A 19,946-nucleotide genomic window follows, 5' to 3' on the forward strand; every position below is an offset into this window, starting at 1 on the left:
GGGGGGACGGCGACGAGAGGCGCTGAAGAAGTTGGAGGTTTGGTTTATTTTCTTTTATTTTCGGGCGGCGGGAGGGTATTTGCGGGGGGGTTTCTGTCAGGGTGGTCGGGTTTTGTCGCGGGGATGTTGTTTTATCCGCGGGCCTTGTTGGGGGGGGGGGGGGGGCGGGCTCGGGCTCCCGGGGCCCTTTTCTGAGGGGATTTGGGGGGTTTCCCCTTTATGGGGCCTTTTTCTGAGGGGATTTTGGGGGGTCCCGGGCTCCTGGGTCCCTTTTGGGGGGGACTTTGAGGGGATTTGGGGGGGGTCCCGGGCTCCTGGGTCCCTTTTTTGGGGGACTTTGAGGGGATCTGGGGGGGGTCTCGGACTCCTGGGTCCCTTTTTGGGGGGGGTCTCGAGCTCCTGGGTCCCTTTTTGGGGCACATTGAGGGGATTTGGGGGGGTCCCGGGCTCCTCGGTCCCTTTTCGGGGGGGTTTGGGGGGTCCCTGTCACCTGGGTCCCTTTTTGGGGGGGTTTGGGGGGGTCCCGGCTCCTGGGTCCCTTTTTGGGGGACTTTGAGGGGATTTGGGGGGGTCCCGGGCTCCTCGGTCCCTTTTCGGGGGGGTTTGGGGGGGGTCCCTGTCACCTGGGTCCCTTTTTGGGGGGACTTTGAGGGGATTTGGGGGGGTCCGGGCTCCTGGGTCCCTTTTTTGGGGGACTTTGAGGGGATTTGGGGGGGTCCCGGGCTCCTGGGTCCCTTTTTGGGGCACATTGAGGAGATTTGGGGGGTTCCCGGGCTCCTGGGTCCCTTTTTTGGGGAACTTTGACGGGATTTGGGGGGGGGTCCCCACACTTTGGTGCCTCCCCCCCCCCCCCCCCAGGAGCTGGTGACGGAGCTGCTCCACTTCCGCGATGGCCTCCCCCCCGCCCCCGAGGGGGACCCCGGGGACCCCCCTGACCCCGATGAGCCCCCCCCGGGACCCCCCCCGGGACCCCAAAACCCGCTCCCCCCCCCCCCCCCCCCCGCCGGGACCCCCTGGAGGAGGCCATGGAGGAGACGCTGCGGCGCATGGAGGCCGTGCAGGGTGAGGCCACGCCCCTCCGCCCCTAAGCCACGCCCCCTCCGCCCCTAAGCCACGCCCCCTCCGCCCCAAACCACGCCCCCTCCCCGCAGACCCCCATTCACCCCGTGGCCGCGCCCCCTCCTCAAGCCACGCCCCCCTCCCACCAGCTAACGGCGAGGCCACGCCCCCTCCGCCCCAAGCCACGCCCCCACAGACCCCCGTTCGCCCCTAAGCCACGCCCCCCTCCCCGGAGACGCGTGTTTACCCGGTGGCCACGCCCCCTTCTGAGGCCACGCCCCTCCCAGCCCCCAGGCCACGCCCCCTCCCAGCCCCATTATGTGTCCTGCTCCCGCTATGGGGCAGCCCCATAGAGCCCTCCCCTGCCCCATAGACCCCTCCTCTGCCCCATAGATCCCTTCCCTGCCCCATAAACCCCCATTCCTGCCCATAGACCCCCTTTCCTGCCCCATAAACCCCTTCTCTGCCCCATAGACTCCCTTCCCTGCCCCATAGACTCCTCCTCTGCCCCATAGATCCCCTCCCCTGCCCCATAGACCCCACCTGTGCCCCATAGACCCCCCATTCCTGCCCCATAGACCCCCTTTCCTGCCCCGTAGACCCCACCTCTGCCCCATAAATCCCCTTTCCTGCCCCATAGATCCCCTTTCCTGCCCCATAGACCCCACCTCTGCCCCATAGAGCCCCTCCACCGCCCCATAGGCCCCTGTTGTGCCCCATAGACCCCTATTCCTGCCCCATAGACCCCCAGTGTCCCCAGTAGGCCGTGACCAGGCCTCGGGCCTACACCCCCGGCCCTCCCCTGCCCCATAGACCCCCCCTTTATTACCCCGTACTCCCCTCCCCAGCCCCATAGACACCTCCCCAGCCCCATAGCCCCCGGTCCCGGACCCCAAAGTCCCCCCCCAGCGTCCCCAGTAGGCCGCGACCAGCCTCAGGCCTACACCCCCGGCCCCTCCCCTGCCCCATAGCCCCTTCCCCTCGCTGTGGGGCGCCCCCCAACCCCTGTGTGTGTGTGTGTGTGTGTGTCCCCGGCCTTTCCCCAGTGTCCCCCGCGGGCCGGGGCCGGGCGCTGGTGCTGGTGGGGCGAGCCTTGGGGGTCTGCCCCACGGCGTGGGGCCGGGCGGAAGAGGCCTTGAGTCGGGCTCTGAAACTGGAGCCGGGGCTGGGCCGGGCCTGGATCCAACTGGGGGAGCTCAAGTGGCGCCGGGGGACCTGGAGGGGGCCCCGGGCCTGCTTCGGGGGGGCCCTGCAGCACGTGAGTGGGGGGGGGGATTCGGGGGGGCTGGGGGGCGATTTGGGGCGTCTATGGGGGGGCGATTTGGGGGGTCTATGGGGGGTTTTTGGGGCGTTTCGGGGGATTTTGGGGGGGTTATGGGGTGCTGGGGGGGGGTCTATGGGGTGAGGGTGGGGGTCAGGGTGCTGGGGGGGGGATTTTGAGGGTCTATGGGGCGATTTGGGGGGGGTCTGTGGGGCAAATTGGGGGGTGGGTAGGGCGTTTGGGGGCGATTTGGGGGTCTATGGGGGGGGTTATGGGGTGCTGGGGGGGTCTATGGGGCGAGGGGGGGTCGGGGTGGGGGTCGGGGTGCTGGGGGGGGATTTGGGGGGTCTAGGGGGGGGGGTTTGGGGCGTTTCGGGGGCAATTTGGGGGGGTTACGGGGTGCTGGGGGGGTCTATGGGGCGAGGGGGGGGGTCGGGGTGGGGGTCGGGGGTGCTGGGGGGGATTCGGGGGGGTCTATGGGGGGATTTCGGGGCGTCTATGGGGCAATTTGGGGGGGTCTGTGGGGGGATTTGGGGGGGTCTATGGGGCGATTTTGGGGTCTGGGGGGGGGTTGAGGGGATCTATGGGGCGGGGGGGGGTCGCGGCACTGCTGGGGGAGGGGGGGGAGGGCTTCCCCCTCGCCTACGGGTCTGCCCCACACTTGAGGGGTCCAGCCCCACACTTATGGTCCAGCTCTCCCCCCCCAACCCATCTCCAACCCCCCCAAACCATGGGTTCCCCCCTCCCCGCAAAATGGGCCCCTCCTATGGGTCTCCCCCCCTCCCCCTGCCGTGGGTCTGCCCCACACTTGGGGGTCCAGCCCCACACTTCTCCCGGCAGGGGGAGGAGGCGGAGGGCCGGCGGCCTGCTGTCGATGGCGCTGCGGGCGGGGGGCGCGGGGGGGGACCTGCGCGAGAGCCTGGCGCAGGCCGAGGCCGCCGTCCGCTGCGACCCACAGACGGACGCTCCTGGTGTCAGTTGGGGGGCAGCTATGGGGCGGGGGGGGGGTCGCTATGGGGCGGGGGGGGTGCCGGGGTGGGTCCCTGGGGGGGTTTGGGGGGGATAAAAGGGGGTTTGGGGGGGGATATGGGGGGGTTTGGGGGCACTTGGGGGGCAGCTATGGGGCTGGAGGGGGTCGCTATGGGGCTGGGAAGGTCGCTACGGGGCGGGGGGGGTGTCGGGGTGGGTCCCCGGGGGGGTTTGGGGGCACGTGGGGGGCAGCTGTGGGGCTGGAGGGGGGTTGTTATGGGTCTGGGAGGTATGCCTATGGGGCAGAGGGGGTTGCTATGGGTCTGGGAGGTATGCTGTGGGGCAGAGGAGGCCGCTATGGGGCTGGGAGGTGTGCTATGGGGCAGACCGTTCCTGTGGAGGTGGTCGCTGTGGGTCTGGGATGGGATTAAGAGGGGGATATGGGGCTATTTGTGGGGCTGGGGGTTGGCCGGAGGTCGCCGTGGGGCTGGCCGTGGGTCGCCGTGGGGCTGACCCCCGTCCCCCCCCCCAGACGTGCTGGGCAACGCCTACGTCTCCCTCTTCTTCGCCGGGGGGCAGAGCCCCGACGCCGCCCGCCGCGCCCTGGGGGCCTACGCCCAGGCCGTATGTGGGGCCCATCTATGGGCGGGGCGCTATGGGGCTGGGGGGGGTGGCTGTGGGGCTGGGGGGTCGCTACGGGCAGGTCTGTGGGGCGGGGGGTCGCTATGGGGCAGGTCGGTGGGGCAGAGGGGGGGCGCTATGGGGCTGGGGTTTGCTGTGGGGGAGGGGGGTTGCTATGGGGCAGGTCGGTGGGGCAGAGGGGACGCTATGGGGCATATCTGTGGGGCAGAGGGGTCACTATAGAGCAGGGCTGTGGGTCAGAGGGGTTGCTGTGGGGCTGGGGGTCACTATGGGGCAGATCTATGGAGCAGAGGAGGCACTATGGGGCAGGAGGTTGCTATGGGCAGATCTATGGGGCTGGGGGTTTGCAATGAGGAGCGGGGGGGGGGTCGCTGTGGGGCAGGGTGATTGCTATGGGGCCGCTGTGGGGCAGGGTGATTGCTATGGGGCCGCTATGGGGCGGAGGGATCGCTATGGAGCAGGTCTATGGGGCAGGGGGGTTGCTGTGGGGCAGGGTTATGGGGGCAGGGGGATCACTATGGGGCAGAGGGGTCGCTATGGGGTGGGGGTGGGGGGGGGGGGCGTGTCCCTGACCCCCCTTTGGCCCCGCCCCCCCCAGGAGCGGGTGGACCCGGCGGCAGCCAATAACCCGGACCTGCACCTCAACCGCGCCACCGTGAGTGGCCAATGGGGAGCCGCGGGGGGCGGGGCCTGGCCTTTGAGGAGCGTGTGCGACCCCCGAGGGGGCGTGGCCTGCTCAGGGGGCGTGGCCTCCCTAAGGGGGCGTGGTTTCCCGTGTGGGGGTGGGCGTGGCTTGAGTCTGGGGGGCGTGGTTTCGGGAGGCGTGGCTTAGGGGCTGTGAGGGGGCGTGGCCTCGCGGGGGGGGTGGGAGGGGGCGTGGCTTAGGCGTGGCCCCGCCCCGGAAGCGGGGGCTGAGCCAATGGGGGCGCAGCTGCTGCAGTACCAGGAGCGGTTCGGGGCGGCGCTGGAGGGGCTGGGCCGGGCGGCGGCTCTCAGCCCCGGGTGGGCGGAGCCCCGGCGGAGGCAGAACCAATTGCTGCGCTTCCTGGGCGCCCTCTGCGGGCTGCTGGCCAATGGGGTGAGAGCCCGGGGGCACTGGGAGGGACCGCCCGGGATACACTGGGAGAGACTGGGAGGGGTTTGGGGGTCACTGGGGGGGACTGGGAGGGGCTTGGGGGGCACTGGGAGGGACCGGGAGGGCATCGGGGGGCACTGGGAGGGACTGGGAGGGACTGGGATATACTGGGAGGGGACTGGGAGGGACTGGGAGGGGATCAGGCGGCACTGGGAGGGACTGGGGGGGACTGGGCTATACTGGGAGGGACTGGGATGGACTGGGAGGGGACTGGGAGAGGACCTGGGGACACTGGGAGGGACTGGGAGGGGATTTGGGGGCAGTGGGGGGGCACTGGGAGGGGACTGGGAGGGACTGGGTTATACTGGGAGGGAACTGGGAGGGGATCTGGGGGCACTGAGAGGGACTGGGAGGGGTTTTGGGGTCACTGGGGGGGACTGGGAGGGGCTTGGGGGGCACTGGGAGGGACCGGGAGGGGACCGGGGGGCACTGGGAGGGACTGGGAGGGGATTGGAGGGCACTGGGAGGGACTGGGTTATACTGGGAGGGACTAGGATGGATTGGGAGGGAACTGGGAGGGGATCTGGGGGCACTGGGATGGGTCTGGGAGGGACTGGGCTATGCTGGGAGGGACTGGGAGGGGATGTGGGGGCACTGGGAGGGGACTGGAAGGGACTGGGCTATACTGGGAGGGACTGGGAGGGGATGTGGGGGCACTGGGAGGGGACTGGGAGGGACTGGGCTATACTGGGAGGGACTGGGAGGGGGAATGGGGGCCATATATTGGTCCGTACTGGTCTATACTGGTCTGTACTGGTCCATACTGGTCTCCCCCCCCCCCCTCCCCAGGGCAATCTCCGGGGCAAGCGCCGGCGGGGGCTGTCGGGGCCCCTCCCCCCGTCCCTGCTGGGCCCGTTGGGGGGCGTGGCCGAGGCGGGAGGGGGCGTGGCCCAGGGGGGCGTGTCCCCCCTCCGCCCCTCCCCCCTCCCCGCCCTCCGCCCCGGGCCCAACCCCCACCGCGTCCTGCTGGGCCGCGTCCTCTTCACCCTCGTCCCCCCCGGGGGGGTCCCCTAGTGAGTGACGTCGGACGTGGCCCCTCCCCCACCCATGGCCCCTCCCCCGCCCCGAAACGGCGACAAACGGCCCCGGAATGGCCCAGAATGGTCCAAAACGGCCCCAAATGTGGCCAAAATGGCCCCGAAATGGCCCCAAATGGCCCTGAAATGGCCAAAAATGGCCCCAAATGGTCCAAAATGGCCCCAAATGTGGCCTTAATGGCCCCAAATGGCCAAAAATGGCCCCAAAATGGCCCAAAACGTGGCCAAAATGGCCCCAAAATGGTCCAAAACGGCCCCCAATGTGGCCTTAGTGGCCCTGAAATGGCCCCAAAGTGGCCCCAAATGGCCTGAAATGGCCAAAAACGGCCCCAAATGGTCCAAAGTGGCCCCAAATGTGGCCTTAGTGGCCCCGAAATGGCCCAAAGTGGCCCCAGATGGACAAAAGTGGCCCCAAAGTGGCCAAAAATGTCCCCAGATGGCCCCAAAATGGCCAAAAATGGCCCTGAAATGGCCCCAAATGTGGCCTTAACGTCCCCGAACCCCCCCCGCAATGTCCCCCACCCCCCAAAGTGTCCCCCCCCGTCCCCCCCCCGACGCGTCCCCCTGACGTGCCCGTGTCCCCGTGTCCCCCAGCGCGGTGGGGCTGCGGGACGGGGGGGGGGGCGGTGGCGGCCGTCACCGTGTACAACGCGGCGCCCGGCTGGGGCCTGGCCGAGGGGGACGCCCTGGCCCTGCCCGAGCCCCTCCTGCGCCAGCACCAGCTCTGCCACCAGGGACAGGTACCCCCGCACTGGGAGGGACTGGGATATACTGGGAGGGACTGGGAGGGGACTGGGATATACTGGGAGGGACTGGGATATACTGGGAGGGACTGGGGGGACTGGGGGGGACTGGGATATACTGGGAGGGGAACTGGGAAGGGACTGGGAGGGACTGGGAGGGACTGGGGGGACTGGGGGGGCCTGGGATATACTGGGAGGGACTGGGGGCACTGGGGGGGGACTGGAAGGGATTGGGGGAGACTGGGGGGCCTGGGATATACTGGGAGGGACTGGGAGGGGACTGGGATATACTGGGAGGGACTGGGAAGGACTGGGGAGGGGACTGGGGGGGACTGGGAAGGGACTGGGGGGGACTGGGATATACTGGGAGGGGACTGGGAAGGACTGGGAGGGGACTGGAAGGACTGGGATATACTGGGAGGGACTGGGATATGCTGGGAGGGGACTGGGAAGGGACTGGGATATACTGGGAGGGACTGGGGGGGACTGGGAGGGGAATTGGGGCACTGGGAAGGGATTGGGGGGGACTGGGAGGGACTGGGGGGGCCTGGATATACTGGGAGGGACTGGGAGGGGACTGGGATATACTGGGAGGGACTGGGAGGACTGGGGGGGGGACTGGGAGGAACTGGAAGGACTGGGAGGAGACTGGGGGGGAATGGGATATACTGGGAGGGACCGGGGAAGGGACTGGGAGGGGGTTTGGGGGCACTGGGGGGTGGTTCCCGCGGGCCCGTACTGGTCCGTACTGGCCCGTGCTGGTCCGTACTGGTCCGCGCTGGCCGGCAGACGTTCTCCTTCACGGGGATCCGCGTGGCCTCGCCGCTGTCGCTGGTCGTTAACGGGCGCCGCGTCCCCCCTCGGCGCTGGCCCCCCCCCGCCTGGCGCTGCTCACCCCGCCCGGGCCCGCGCCCCAGCCCCCGGGCGGCAATTAGGGCCCGGGGGTAATTAGCCCCCCCCAAGGGGTAATTAGGCCCCAAGGGGGTAATTACCCCCCCCCTCCTGGATACTAATTAACCCCCGTCCCCGGGGCTAATTACCCCCCCCCCCGCCCCCGTTGTTAATAAAGGGCTGGGACGGCCGCCATCTTGGGAGGGGTCGCTCTGGGCGCCGCCATCTTGGTACGGAGGGAGCTCCCTCCTAGGCGCCGCCATCTTGGATACGGAGGGAGGTCCCTCCCGGGCGCCGCCATCTTGGGTACGGAGGGCGCCTCCCTCCTGGGCGCCGCCATCTTGCGTATGGAAGGAGCGCTGCCGTGGGCGCCGCCATCTTGGGAGGGTCAGGGCATTCCCCCCCCCCCCCCCCCCGGCGCCGCCATGTTGGGAAGGGCCCGCGGGGGATCCGTGGGGCAGGAGCCGCCCCATGGCGCCGGCTGTACGGCACGAGCAGGGCTGTGGGGCTGGCGATGGGGCACTTGTGGGGCGGGAACAGCCCTATAGGGCTGGCCATGGGGCAGGAACACCCCTATAGGGCCAGCTGTGGGGCAGGAGCGGGGCTATAGGGGCGACTGCGGGACACAAACACCCCTATTAAGCCAGTTATGGGGCAGGACTAAGGCTATGGGGCTGGAACACCCTTAGAGGGGCACTTATGGGGCAGAAACTGCCCTATAGGGCTGGCCATGGGGCAGGAACACCTCTATAGGGCCGGCTATGGGTCAGGAGCGGGGCTATGGGGCACAAACACCCCCGTAGAACTGGCCCTGGGGCACTTGTGGGGCAGAAGCAGCCCCGCGGGGCGGGAGGAGGGGGTGCCGCGGGTCCCGCCGTGGGTCAGCCCCCCAAGTTACAAACCATCCGTCCTTTAATGGCCGCCGAGGTATCAAAATCCCAGGGGTTGGGGGTCGGGGGTGGGGGGGGGCGGTTGTGGGGCAGGGTGTGGGGCGGGACCGACCGCTATGGGGCAGGGGGAGGTCGAGGGGGTTTTGGGAGGGGGGGGGGGGGGGGGGGGGGGGGTTGGGGTCACGAGAGCACGAGCACGGCGGGTGTGGGGCAGGGTGTGGGGCGGGGTGTGGGGCAGGGTGTGGGGCTCAGGGATCGTCCTCCCCGTTGGCGCTGTCGCGGTCGTCCTCCCCCTCCTCCGCCTCCTTCTCGTCCCCCTTCAGCGACTCCAGCTGTGGGGGGAGACGGGGGGTCACTTAGGGGGCTGGCCCCATAGATTCTATGGGGCAGACCCATAGATGCCGCGGGGCAGCCCCACAGAGGCGATGGGCGTTGGCCCCGGCGTCAAGGGAGCCGCCCCAGCGACTCGGCAAGGCCACGGGTGCATCCAGCGGGGCTGGCCCCACGGATTCTATGGGGCAGCCCCACAGATTCCATGGGGCGGACCCAGAGGTGCCGCAAGATCGGCCCGTTGAGTCCATGGAGCCCCCCAGCGACTGGGCAAGGTCACGGCGGGGGGGGGGGGGGGGGAGATTTGGAGATGCTGGCCCCATAGATTCTGTGGGGCAGCCCCATAGATTCCGTGGGGCAGCCCCATAGATTCCGTGGCGCGGGCCCCATGGAGTCAGTGGGGCGGGCCCCATGGAGTCAGTGGAGGTGCCCCAGCAACGGGCGGATTCAGTGGGGCTGGCCCCATGGATTCTATGGGTCCGCCCCACACATTCTATGGGTCTGGCCCCCATTCCCACGCCCCTCCCCCCCTCGATCCGCCCCCGACCTTGGCCCCCCACCCCCCCAACCGCCACCTCCCCTCGCCCCACGCCTCCCGCGGGTCCGCCCCACGCCTCCCGCGCCTCCGCCCCATAGATTCCGTGGGTCTGACCTGGTCGTCCCCCCGCTCCTCGGCCTCCTCGTCGTCCAGCAGGTCGCCCTCCTCGGCCGAGTCCTCGCCCCCCGCCTCCGCCTTGGCCCCGCCGCCCCCTTCCTCCTTCTTGGCCGAGCCGCCCCCCAACTCCTCCTCCGCCTTCTCCCCCTTCTGCTCTGTGGGGCAGAGACGGGGCTGGGACCCGGCGTGGGGCAGCCGGGGGGCTGGGGGAGGGGGTTTCGGGGGGGAGCTGTGGGGCTGGGGAGGGGTTTGGGGGGATCTGTGGGGCAGGTGTGGGGCTGGGAAACGACTGGAAGGGTTTTGGGTGCGATCTATGGGGCTGGGGAAGGGGGTTTTGGGGGATCTATGGGGCAGCTGTGGGGCTGGGGAAGGGCTGTGGGGCTGGAGAGGGGTTTGGGGGGGATCTGTGGGGCAGGTGTGGGGCTGGGAAACGACTGGAAGGGTTTTGGGTGCGATCTATGGGGCAGCTGTGGGGCTGGGGAAGGGCTGTGGGGCTGGAGAGGGGTTTGGGGGGGATCTGTGGGGCAGGACCCATGCATCCATGGGGTGCACTTATGGGGCGGAAACCTCCGAAAACCCTTCAAAAACCCCCATTCCCAGACCGTTTTTGCCCCCCAAAACCCCGTTTTCTCCCCCTATTTTGCCCCTTATGGGTCCGCCCCACACGTGTGGCCACATCTATGGGGCAAAACCCCCCTCGAACTGCTCAAAAAAACCCTTCAAAACCCCCATTCCCAGCCCGTTTTCGCCCCCTGAAACCCCGTTTTCTCCCGCAAAACCCCTGTTTTCGCCCCGTTTTTTCCACTTATGGGTCCGCCCCACACATGGGGGGCAGAGGACGATCTATGGGGTGCACTTATGGGGCAGAAACCCCCCCGAACTGCTCAAAAACCCTTCAAAACCCCCATTCCCAGCCCGTTTTTGCCCCCTGAAACCCTACTTTCTCCCCTTTTTTTCCACTTATGGGCCCGCCCCACATGTGTGGGGCAGAGAACGATCTATGGGGTGCACTTATGGGGCAGAAACCCCCTCGAACTGCTCAAAAACCCTTCGAAAACCCCTGTTTCCAGCCTCTTTTCGCCCCCAAAATCATGTTTTTGCCCCGTTTTTTCCACTTATGGGTCCGCCCCACACATGTGGGGCAGAGAACGCTCTATGGGGCGCACTTATGGGGCAGAAATCCCCCCGAACTGCTCAAAAACCCTTCGAAAACCCCTGTTTCCAGACCGTTTTCGCCCCCAAAACCCTGTTTTCGCCCCGTTTTTTCCACTTATGGGTCCGCCCCACACGTGTGGGGCAGAGAACAATCTATGGGACGCACTTATGGGGCAGAAACCCCCTTGAACCGCTCAAAAACTCTTCAAAAACCCCCGTTCCCAGACTCTTTTCGCCCCCAAAACCCTGTTTTTGCCCTGTTTTTTCCACTTATGGGTCTGCCCCACACATGGAGGGCAGAGGACAATCTACGGGGCGCACTTATGGGGCAGAAACCCCCCTGAACCGCTCAAAAACCCTTCGAAAACCCCTGTTTCCAGCCCGTTTTCGCCCCCAAAACCCTGTTTTCACCCCGTTTTTTCCACTTATGGGTCCGCCCCACACATGTGGGGCAGAGAATGATTTATGGGGCACACTTATGGGGCAGAAACCTCCGAAAACCCTTCAAAAACCCCCCATTCCCAGCCTCTTTTCGCCCCCAAAACCCTGTTTTTGCCCTGTTTTTCCCACTTATGGGTCCGCCCCACACGTGTGGGGCAGAGCACGATCTATGGGGCGCACTTATGGGGCAGAAACCTCCGAAAACCCTTCAAAAACCCCCCATTCCCAGCCCGTTTTCCCCCCGGAGACCCCGTTTTCTCCCCCGGAACCCCGTTTCCTCCCCCTTTTTTCCCCCCACTTATGGGTCCGCCCCACACGTGTGGGGCCGCCCCCTTACTCTGCTCCTTCTCGATCTTCTCCAGGCTCTCCAGCAGCGCGTCCACCTTCTGCTTGATCTGCCCCAGCTCCTTCTTGATGCTCTGCAGGTCGTCGCCCTTCACTGCCGGTGGTTGGGCCCCAGTTGAAGACCCCAAAACCCCGGGAATTCGCCCCGAAAGGGGGGTCTCCCCCCGCCCCACGGCCGCCCGCCCGCCCCACGGCCGCCCCACGGCTTACGCTTGCCGGACTTGGAGGAGGAGCCGCGCTGGCCGCTCTTGGAGTTGAAGCCGCTCTTGCCGCGCCGCGAGGTGTTGCCCGAGACGCGCTGGCGCTTGGAGGGGACGACGGCGCGGGCGATGGGGGGCGGCGGGGGCACGCGCGCCGGGTAGCTGTACATCCTGCCGTGGGGCGGGGGCGTCACGCGGGGGGCGCCCCGGAGACGGGGGGGGGGGGTTGGGGGGAGAAACGGGGGGCGGGTTTGGGGGGGTTTCGGGGGGATCTATGGGGCTGGGGAGGGGTTTCGGGGGGATCTATGGGGCTGGGGAGGGGCTATGGAGCAATCTATGGGGCTGGGGAGGGGTTTGGGGGGGATCTATGGGGCTGGGGAGGGGTATTGGGGGGGATCTAGGGGGCTGGGGAGGGGTTTGGGGGGGATCTATGGGGCTGGGGAGGGGTTTGGGGGGGATCTATGGGGCTGGGGAGGGGTTTGGGGGGCTTTTGGGGGGATCTATGGGGCTGAGGAGGGGTTTTGGGGGGGTTTGGGGGGGTTTCGGGGGGATCTATGGGGCTGGGGATGGGTTTGGGGGGGTTTCGGGGGGATCTATGGGGCTGGGGAGGGGTTTTGGGGGGGATCTATGGGGCTGGGGAGGGGCTATGGAGCAATCTATGGGGCTGGGGAGGGGTTTGGGGGGGATCTATGGGGCTGGGGAGGGCATCTATGGGGCTGGGGAGGGGCTTTGGGGGATCTATGGGCCTGGGGAGGGAATCTATGGGGCTGGGGAGCGGTTTTGGGGGGTTTTTGGGGGGATCTATGGGGCTGGGGAGGGGTTTTGGGGGGGTTTGGGGGGGTTTCGGGGGGATCTATGGGGCTGGGGAGGGCATCTATGGGGCTGGGGAGGGGCTACAGAGCAATCTATGGGGCTGCGGAGGAGTTTTGGTGGGGTTTTGGGGGGATCTATGGGGCTGGGGAGTGGATTTGGGGGATCTATGGGGCTGGGGAGGTGGTTTTATGGGATCTATGGGGCAGCCATGGGGCTGGGGAGGGGCTATGGAGCAATCTATGGGGCTGGGGAAAGAATCTATGGGGCTGGGGAGGGCTTTTGGGGGATCTGTGGGGCTGGGGAGGGCATCTATGTGGCTGGGGAGGGGCTATAGGGTGATCTATGGGGCTGGGGAGGGGTTCTGGGGGGTCTCGAGGGGGTTTTGGGCGGATCTATGGGGCTGGGGAGAGGTTTGGGGGGGGATCTATGGGGCTGGGGAGGTGGTTTTGGGGGATCTACGGGGCAGCCGTGGGGCTGGGGAGGGGGTTCGGGGGGGGAATCTATGGGGCAGCTATGGGGCAGGGGAGGCGCTATGGGGCCGGAGAGCCGTTCTCCCGGCTTTCTATGGGGCAGCTCAGCCCCCCCCAACCCGCCCCACACTCCCCACCCCCCGACACCCGCGCTCCGCTATGGGTCCCAGCCCCACACATTCCGTGGGGCAGGCCTCACCGGTCGTAGTAATCCCTTTGGAAGTCGTAGTCCAGGTCGAAGGACGATCTGTGGGGCACAAAGAATCACAAACCCCCCCCTCGTCAGAGCGCTCGTGGGGCAGGACGAGGGGGCCGCCCCACGGATCTATGGGGCGGGAAGGGGGGTGGGGGTGGGGGGGGCAAAAAGAATGGAAGTTGGGGGTCCCGACCTGACGAGGGGGGACGGAGAAGGTGGGGCGGCTACTGACCCGTACATCTCGGCCGCCGAGCGCTTCACCCCCGCCTTGCCCCGGTTCACCTTGGGCTCGGCCGCCAGGTTGATATCTGTGGGGCAGAGGCAGCGGCGCGTGTGGGGCAGGGGCGCTGTGGGGGGCAGGGAGGCCGTGGGGGGCAGGGACGCCGTGGGGGGGGGGGGGGTCGAGGGGAGTTTCGGGGGGTTTTGAGGGGGTTTCGGGGGTTTTGGGGGGGGTTCAGGGGGATCTATGGGGCTGGGGAGGGGGTTTTGGGGGATCTATGGGGCAGATGTGGGGCTGGGGAGGGGCTGTGGGGCAATCTATGGGGCTGGGGAGGGGTTTTGGGCAGGTTTAGCACGATTTGGGGGGGTTTTGGGGGGTTTCAGGGGGATCTATGGGGCTGGGGAGGTGGTTTTGGGGAATCTATGGGGCAGCCATGGGGCTGGGGAGGGGCTATGGGGCAATCTATGGGGCTGGGGAGGGATGTGGGGCAGTTTTAGCACGATTTGGAGGGGTTTTGGGGGGTTTCAGGGGGATCTATGGGGCTGGGGAGGGGCTTGAGGGGAATCTATGGGGCGGCTGTGGGGCTGGGGAGGGGCTATGGGGCAATCTATGGGGCTGGGGAGGGATGTGGGGCAGTTTTAGCACGATTTGGGGGGGGTTGGGGGGATCTATGGGGCTGGGGAGGGGGTTTTACAGGATCTATGGGGCAGATGTGGGGCTGGGGAGGAGCTATGGGGCAATCTATGGGGCTGGGGAAGGAATCTATGGGGCTGGGGAGGGGTTTGGGGCAGGTTTAGCACGATTTGGAGGGGTTTTGGGGGGGTTTCAGGGGGATCTATGGGGCTGGGAAGGGGGTTTTGGGGGATCTATGGGGCGGCCGTGGGGCTGGGGAGGGGCTACGGGGCCATCTATGGGGCTGGGGAGGGAATCTATGGGGCTGGGGAGGGGTTTTGGGCAGGTTTAGCACAATTTGGAGGGGTTTTGGGGGGATCTATGGGGCTGGGGAGGTGGTTTTGGGGGATCTATGGGGCGGCCGTGGGGCCGGGGAGGGAATCTATGGGGCTGGGGAGGGGTTTGGGGGAGTTTTAGCACAATTCTGAGGTTTTTGGAGGGATCTATGGGGCTGGGAAGGGGGTTTTGGGGGATCTATGGGGCGGCCGTGGGGCTGGGGAGGGGCTATGGGGCGATCTATGGGGCTGGGGAGGGGTTTTGGGCAGGTTTAGCACGATTTGGGGGGGTTTTGGGGGGTTTCAGGGGGATCTATGGGGCTGGGGAGGGGTTTGAGCCGAATCTATGGGGTGGCCATGGGGCTGGGGAGGGGCTATGGGGCAATCTATGGGGCTGGGGAGGGAATCTGTGGGGCTGGGGAGGGATTTGGGGCAGTTTTAGCACGATTTGGGGGGGGTTTCAGGGGATCTATGGGGCTGGGGAGGTGGTTTTGGGGGATCTATGGGGCAGATGTGGGGCTGGGGAGGGGTTTCAGGGGGATCTATGGGGCTGGGGGAGGCGGTTTCCCATCCCCCTCGCTATGGCCCCACCGAGGGGCCCTCGGGTGTGGGGGGGTGTCACTTATGGGGCACCAGCGGCACTTATGGGGCTGGGGGCCCCCTCCGAGACCATCTCGTGGCCTTCGAGGTCACCTCGAGGTTCTCCAGAACCTCCCTGAACCTCTCTAGGGCCAGACCCACGGCGGCCCCACGTCACTACGGCCCCACTGATGGGTTCCGCACTCACTTATGGGGCGCCGGTGGCACTTATGGGGCTGGGGGCCTCCTCTGAGACCATCTCGTGGCCTTCAAGACCACCTCGAGGTTCTCCAGAACCTCCCTGAACCTCTCCAGGGCCACACCGAGGGTGGCCCCACGTCACTATGGACCCCCCGGAAGGTTCCGGCTCCGTTTCCAGGTGGCCCCATGTCCCCTGTGGGGCCGGGGGCCACCTCCGAGACCACCCCGTGGCCTTCAGGACCACCTCGAAGTTCTCCAGAACCTCCTTGAACCTCTCCAGGGCCAGACCCACGGCGGCCCCACGTCACTATGGACCCCCCGGAAGGTTCCGGCTCCGTTTCCAGGTGGCCCCATGTCCCCTGTGGGGCTGGGGGCCACCCCCGAGACCATCTCGTGGCCTTCAGGACCACCTCCAACTTCTCCAGAACCTCCCTGAACCTCTCTAGGGCCAGACCCACGGCGGCCCCACGTCACTACGGACCCCCTGGAAGATCCCAGGGCCACCTGGCTCTTCCGTGATGTCCCCCGTTGGCCTGGGGGCCACCTCCGAGACCACCCCGTGGCCTTCAGGACCACCTCCAAGTTCTCCAGAACCTCCTTGAACCTCTCCAGGGCCACACCGAGGGTGGCCCCACGTCACTATGGACCCCCCGGAAGGTTCCGGCTCCGTTTCCAGGTGGCCCCATGTCCCCTGTGGGGCCGGGGGCCACCTCCGAGACCACCTCACGGTCTTGAGCACCACCTCCAAGTTCTCCAGAGCCTCTCCGAAGCTCTCTAGGCCCGAACCGAAGGTGGCCCCAGGTCCCTATGGACCTCCCCACCCCGCCCCCCTCGGCCACGTCCCCCCCGGGCCTCACCCAAGACCTGCCCGGCGATCATGCGCCCGTCTTCTCCTGCCACCGCCGCCCGGGGCGTTGCGCTCGTTGACGTACTGGACGAAGGCGAAGCCCTTGTGGACGGAGCAGCCCACGATCTTGCCGTACTTGGAGAAGATGGCCTCCACGTCGCTCTTCTTCACCACCAGCGTGTTCAGGTTCCCGATGAAGACCCGGGAGTTCATGGAGCGAGGGTCCGTCTTGTTGGTGACGTTGCTGGCCATGGCGGGGCGGGGCAGAGGGGGCACCTGCGGAGGGGGGCGACGGGGGGGGAAGGGGGACGCGCCTCCATGGGACCAGCCACGGTGGCACCTCCCGAGACCACGGATGGTGGGGGCACCTCCCAAGACCATCCCTGGTGGCACCTCCTGGATGGTGGCACCTCCCAGGACCACGGATGGTGGTGGCACCTCCATGGGACCATCAACAGTGGCACCTCCTGGGTGGTGGTGGCACCTCCCGGGACCATGGATGGTGGTGGCACCTTCTAAGACCATGGATGGTGGTGGCACCTCCATGGAACCATCGATGGTGGCACCTCCCGGGACCATGGATGGTGGTGGCACCTTCTAAGACCATGGATGGTGGTGGCACCTCCATGGAACCATCGATGGTGGCGCCTCCCGGGACCATGGATGGTGGTGGCACCTTCTAAGACCATGGATGGTGGCACCTCCCGGGACCATGGATGGTGGTGGCACCTTCTAAGACCATCCCTGGGGCCACCTCCTGGATGGTGGCACCTCCCAGGACCATGGATGGTGGTGGCACCTCCATGGAACCATCGATGGTGGCACCTCCCGGGACCACGGATGGTGGTGGCACCTCCATGGACCCATCGATGGTGGCACCTTCTAAGACCACGGATGGTGGTGACACCTCCTGGATGGTGGCACCTCCCAGGACCACGGATGGTGGTGGCACCTCCATGGGACCATCAACAGTGGCACCTCCTGGGTGGTGGTGGCACCTCCCGGGACCATGGATGGTGGTGGCACCTTCTAAGACCATGGGATGGTGGTGGCACCTCCATGGAACCATCGATGGTGGCGCCTCCCGGGACCATGGATGGTGGTGGCACCTTCTAAGACCATCCCTGGGGCCACCTCCTGGATGGTGGCACCTCCCAGGACCATGGATGGTGGTGGCACCTCCATGGAACCATCGATGGTGGCACCTCCCGGGACCATGGATGGTGGTGGCACCTTCTCAGACCACCCACGGTGGCACGTTCCCCCTCTCCCCCCTCCCTTCCTCAACCCCCCTCGTTAACCCCCCCCCTAACGAGCCACCCCTTAATTAGTGCCCCCCCCCCCGGTACCACCCCTAATTACCACAACTAACGCCGTTAATTAGCACTTAACGAGGGGCTCCCCCTCCCCCTTTGCGCGTGCCCCAACCCCCCCTTAATTAATCCCTCCCTTAATTAACCCCTCCCCCCCTTAATTAACTCTCCCTTAACTAACCCCCCCTTAACCCCCCCTCAATTACTCCCCTCTTAATTAAACCCTCCCTTAACGAGCCTCCCTTCATTTAACGCTCCCTTAACTACCGTTACTTGCGCCCCCCTTAATTAGCGCCTCCCTTAACCCCCCTTAACTAAACCCCCCCTTAATTACCCCCTCCCCTAATTAACCCCCCTTAAACCCCCCATTAATTACCCCCTCCCCTAATTAACCCCCCTTAACTAAACCCCCCATTAATTACCCGCTCCCCTAATTAACGCCTCCCCTAATTACCCCCTCCCTTAACTAAACCCCCATTAACCCCCTCATTAATTAACCCCATTAACCCCCTCATTAACTAAACCCCTATAATTAAACCCAACTCACCCCGCCGTTACCCCATTAATTACCCCTTAATTAACCCCCCTTAACTAAACCCATTAATTACCCCCTTAATTAACCCCCCCCATTAACTGACCCATTAGTTACCACCTTCACTGACCCCCTATTAATTACCCCCTTAATTACCCCCTCATTAATCACCCCCCCAATTAACCCTGCCCTTACCCCACTGATTACCCCCCTTAATTAGTCCCTCCCTTAATTAACCCCCCCTTAATCACCCCTCCCTTAACTACCCCGTTAATTACACCCCCCTTAATGAGCCCCCCCCCGTTACCTAACCCTCCCTTCGTTCCCCTGCTATTAATTAACCCCTCCCTTAATTAACCCCCCCGCGGTAATTACCCCCCCTGAACCCAGCCCCTCCCCTTAATTACCCCCCTCCCCCCTTAATTAAGCCCCTCGTTAATTAGCGAGCGCTCGTTAACGGCTCTTACCGTGGGGGGAGGGGGGGGGTTGGAGCCACTCCGGGGGGGGGGGGGGTGGGGGGCGGGTGGGGGCGGGGCCTAAAAGGGGGCGGGGCCCGAAGGGGGCGGGGCCTAAAAGGGGGCGGGGCCCGAAGGGGGGCAAAAAAAGGCAAAAAAAAAAAAAAAAAACCCCAAAAAAACCACACCCCCCCCCCCCAAAAAATCGAATAAAAAAAAAAAAATTAAAAATAAAAACAATGGGGGAAAATACAAAAAAAAAAAAACCAACAAAAGTAAAAAGCGGGACCCCCCCCCCCTCGCCCCCCCCCAAATCAGGCTGAAAATCCCTTAAATCGGGGCGGGGGAGGGCGGCCCCGATCCGGGCGGGTTCCGCCCTTTTGGCCCGTATTTGGGTCTTTCTGCCCCGTTTTTCCCGTCGTTTCGGGGGGGGCGGGGTTTGCTTTTTTTGAGGGGGTTTATTTGGGTTTTTTTTTGGTTATTTTGGGTTTTGGCCAAAAGGGGGAGAAACGGCCCCAAAAGGCGAAATGTTGGGGGGGGGGGGGGGAGAGGAGGGGGGGGGAGGGGCAGGGTGGTGACATCATCGATCTCCCCCCCCCTCCCCCCCACCGTGGGAAAATGGGGCCGGGGGGGGGGGGGAGGGGGGGAAAGGTGGGGGGGGGAGGGGGGGGGGAAGGGGGGGGGGGTTGTTTTTGGGGGAAAAAAAGGAGATTTTTGGCACTTACGGTCGCCGCCGGCCCTTTAAAAAATTAAAAAATCGCGCTGTGAAAAGACACAAAAAAAAAAAAAAAAAAAAAAAAAAAACAGAAAAAAACACGAGAAAAAAGGGTCAAAACGTCCAAAAATGGTTAAAAAACAAAAAAAAAAACAAAAACCAAAACCCCGAAAATCCCCCTGAAACCCCCAAAAATAATAAAAAAATAATGAAAAATATGGAGGGGGGAGGGGCCCCTCCCCCACCCCGCCCCTCCCCCACCCCCCCAACCCCCCCCAAAACCCCTCCCCCCCCCCCTTTCGATTTTAGGGGGAAAACAGGGCGGTTTTGACCCAAAAAGGGCTTTTCTCAGCCCAAAATTACGGAGGGGGAGGGGAGGGTTGAGGGGGGGGGGGGTGGGGGGCGGACCCTCCCCCCTAGTGGGGGGGGTGAGGGGGGGAAAGGGGGGGGGGTTTGGGGTGAAAACAGGGGGTTTTTTTGGGGGGGAGGCGTTTTGGGGTGAAAAAAGGGGATTTTGGGGGCGGGAAATAGCGTTTTGGTTTTTTTTAAAGGGCGGGGCCTAAAGGGGGGGGAAATGGGGGGTTCGGCCCCAAAATTTAAAGCTCGGGGAGGGGCGAGGGGGGGTTTTTTCACCAATTTTGTCCGGTTTTTGCACAGGGAAAATAGCGGTTTTTTGGAAGAAGGAAGGTTTTTTGAGGGGTTTTGCTCAAATTTGAGAAGTTTTGGCCCAAAATCTGAAGGGGGGAGGGGCGGTTTGGGGGGGGAAGGGGGAGGGGCTAAGAGCGGGGGGGGGAAGGGATTTTGGGGGGTTTTGACCCAAAATGGTGGAAATTTGGGCACCAAAAATGAAGGTTTTTGACGCTTGATTTGGGCCCAAAAACGGGTGGTTTTTTTCCACCCGCTTT

General features: G+C 65.3%; 2 protein-coding genes across 2 annotated transcripts; one reads left to right on the forward strand and one right to left on the reverse strand.

The window, feature by feature from the left end:
• Positions 1–7,914, forward strand: TTC5 (tetratricopeptide repeat domain 5). Its single transcript, XM_063321871.1, is given in 13 exon segments — positions 1–37; positions 859–1,062; positions 2,106–2,317; positions 3,161–3,184; positions 3,186–3,273; positions 3,276–3,293; positions 3,822–3,913; positions 4,530–4,586; positions 4,863–5,009; positions 5,856–6,079; positions 6,698–6,725; positions 6,727–6,843; positions 7,636–7,914. Coding segments are annotated over 12 exon segments (1,203 nt in total). The 5' UTR covers positions 1–37; positions 859–1,025; the 3' UTR covers positions 7,795–7,914.
• A 717-nt stretch (positions 7,915–8,631) lies between these two features.
• On the reverse strand, positions 8,632–19,090 carry LOC134509377 (heterogeneous nuclear ribonucleoprotein C-like). The gene is given in 9 exon segments (XM_063321873.1): positions 8,632–8,959; positions 9,610–9,767; positions 11,546–11,647; positions 11,764–11,924; positions 13,236–13,283; positions 13,465–13,540; positions 16,037–16,088; positions 16,090–16,302; positions 19,052–19,090. Coding segments are annotated over 8 exon segments (870 nt in total). The 5' UTR covers positions 16,279–16,302; positions 19,052–19,090; the 3' UTR covers positions 8,632–8,875.
• Between the last annotated feature and the right edge of the window lie 856 nt (positions 19,091–19,946).

This window comes from Chroicocephalus ridibundus, unplaced genomic scaffold, assembly GCF_963924245.1.
Source record: "Chroicocephalus ridibundus unplaced genomic scaffold, bChrRid1.1 SCAFFOLD_744, whole genome shotgun sequence".
In the NCBI taxonomy this organism is placed as follows: Eukaryota; Metazoa; Chordata; class Aves; order Charadriiformes; family Laridae; genus Chroicocephalus; species Chroicocephalus ridibundus.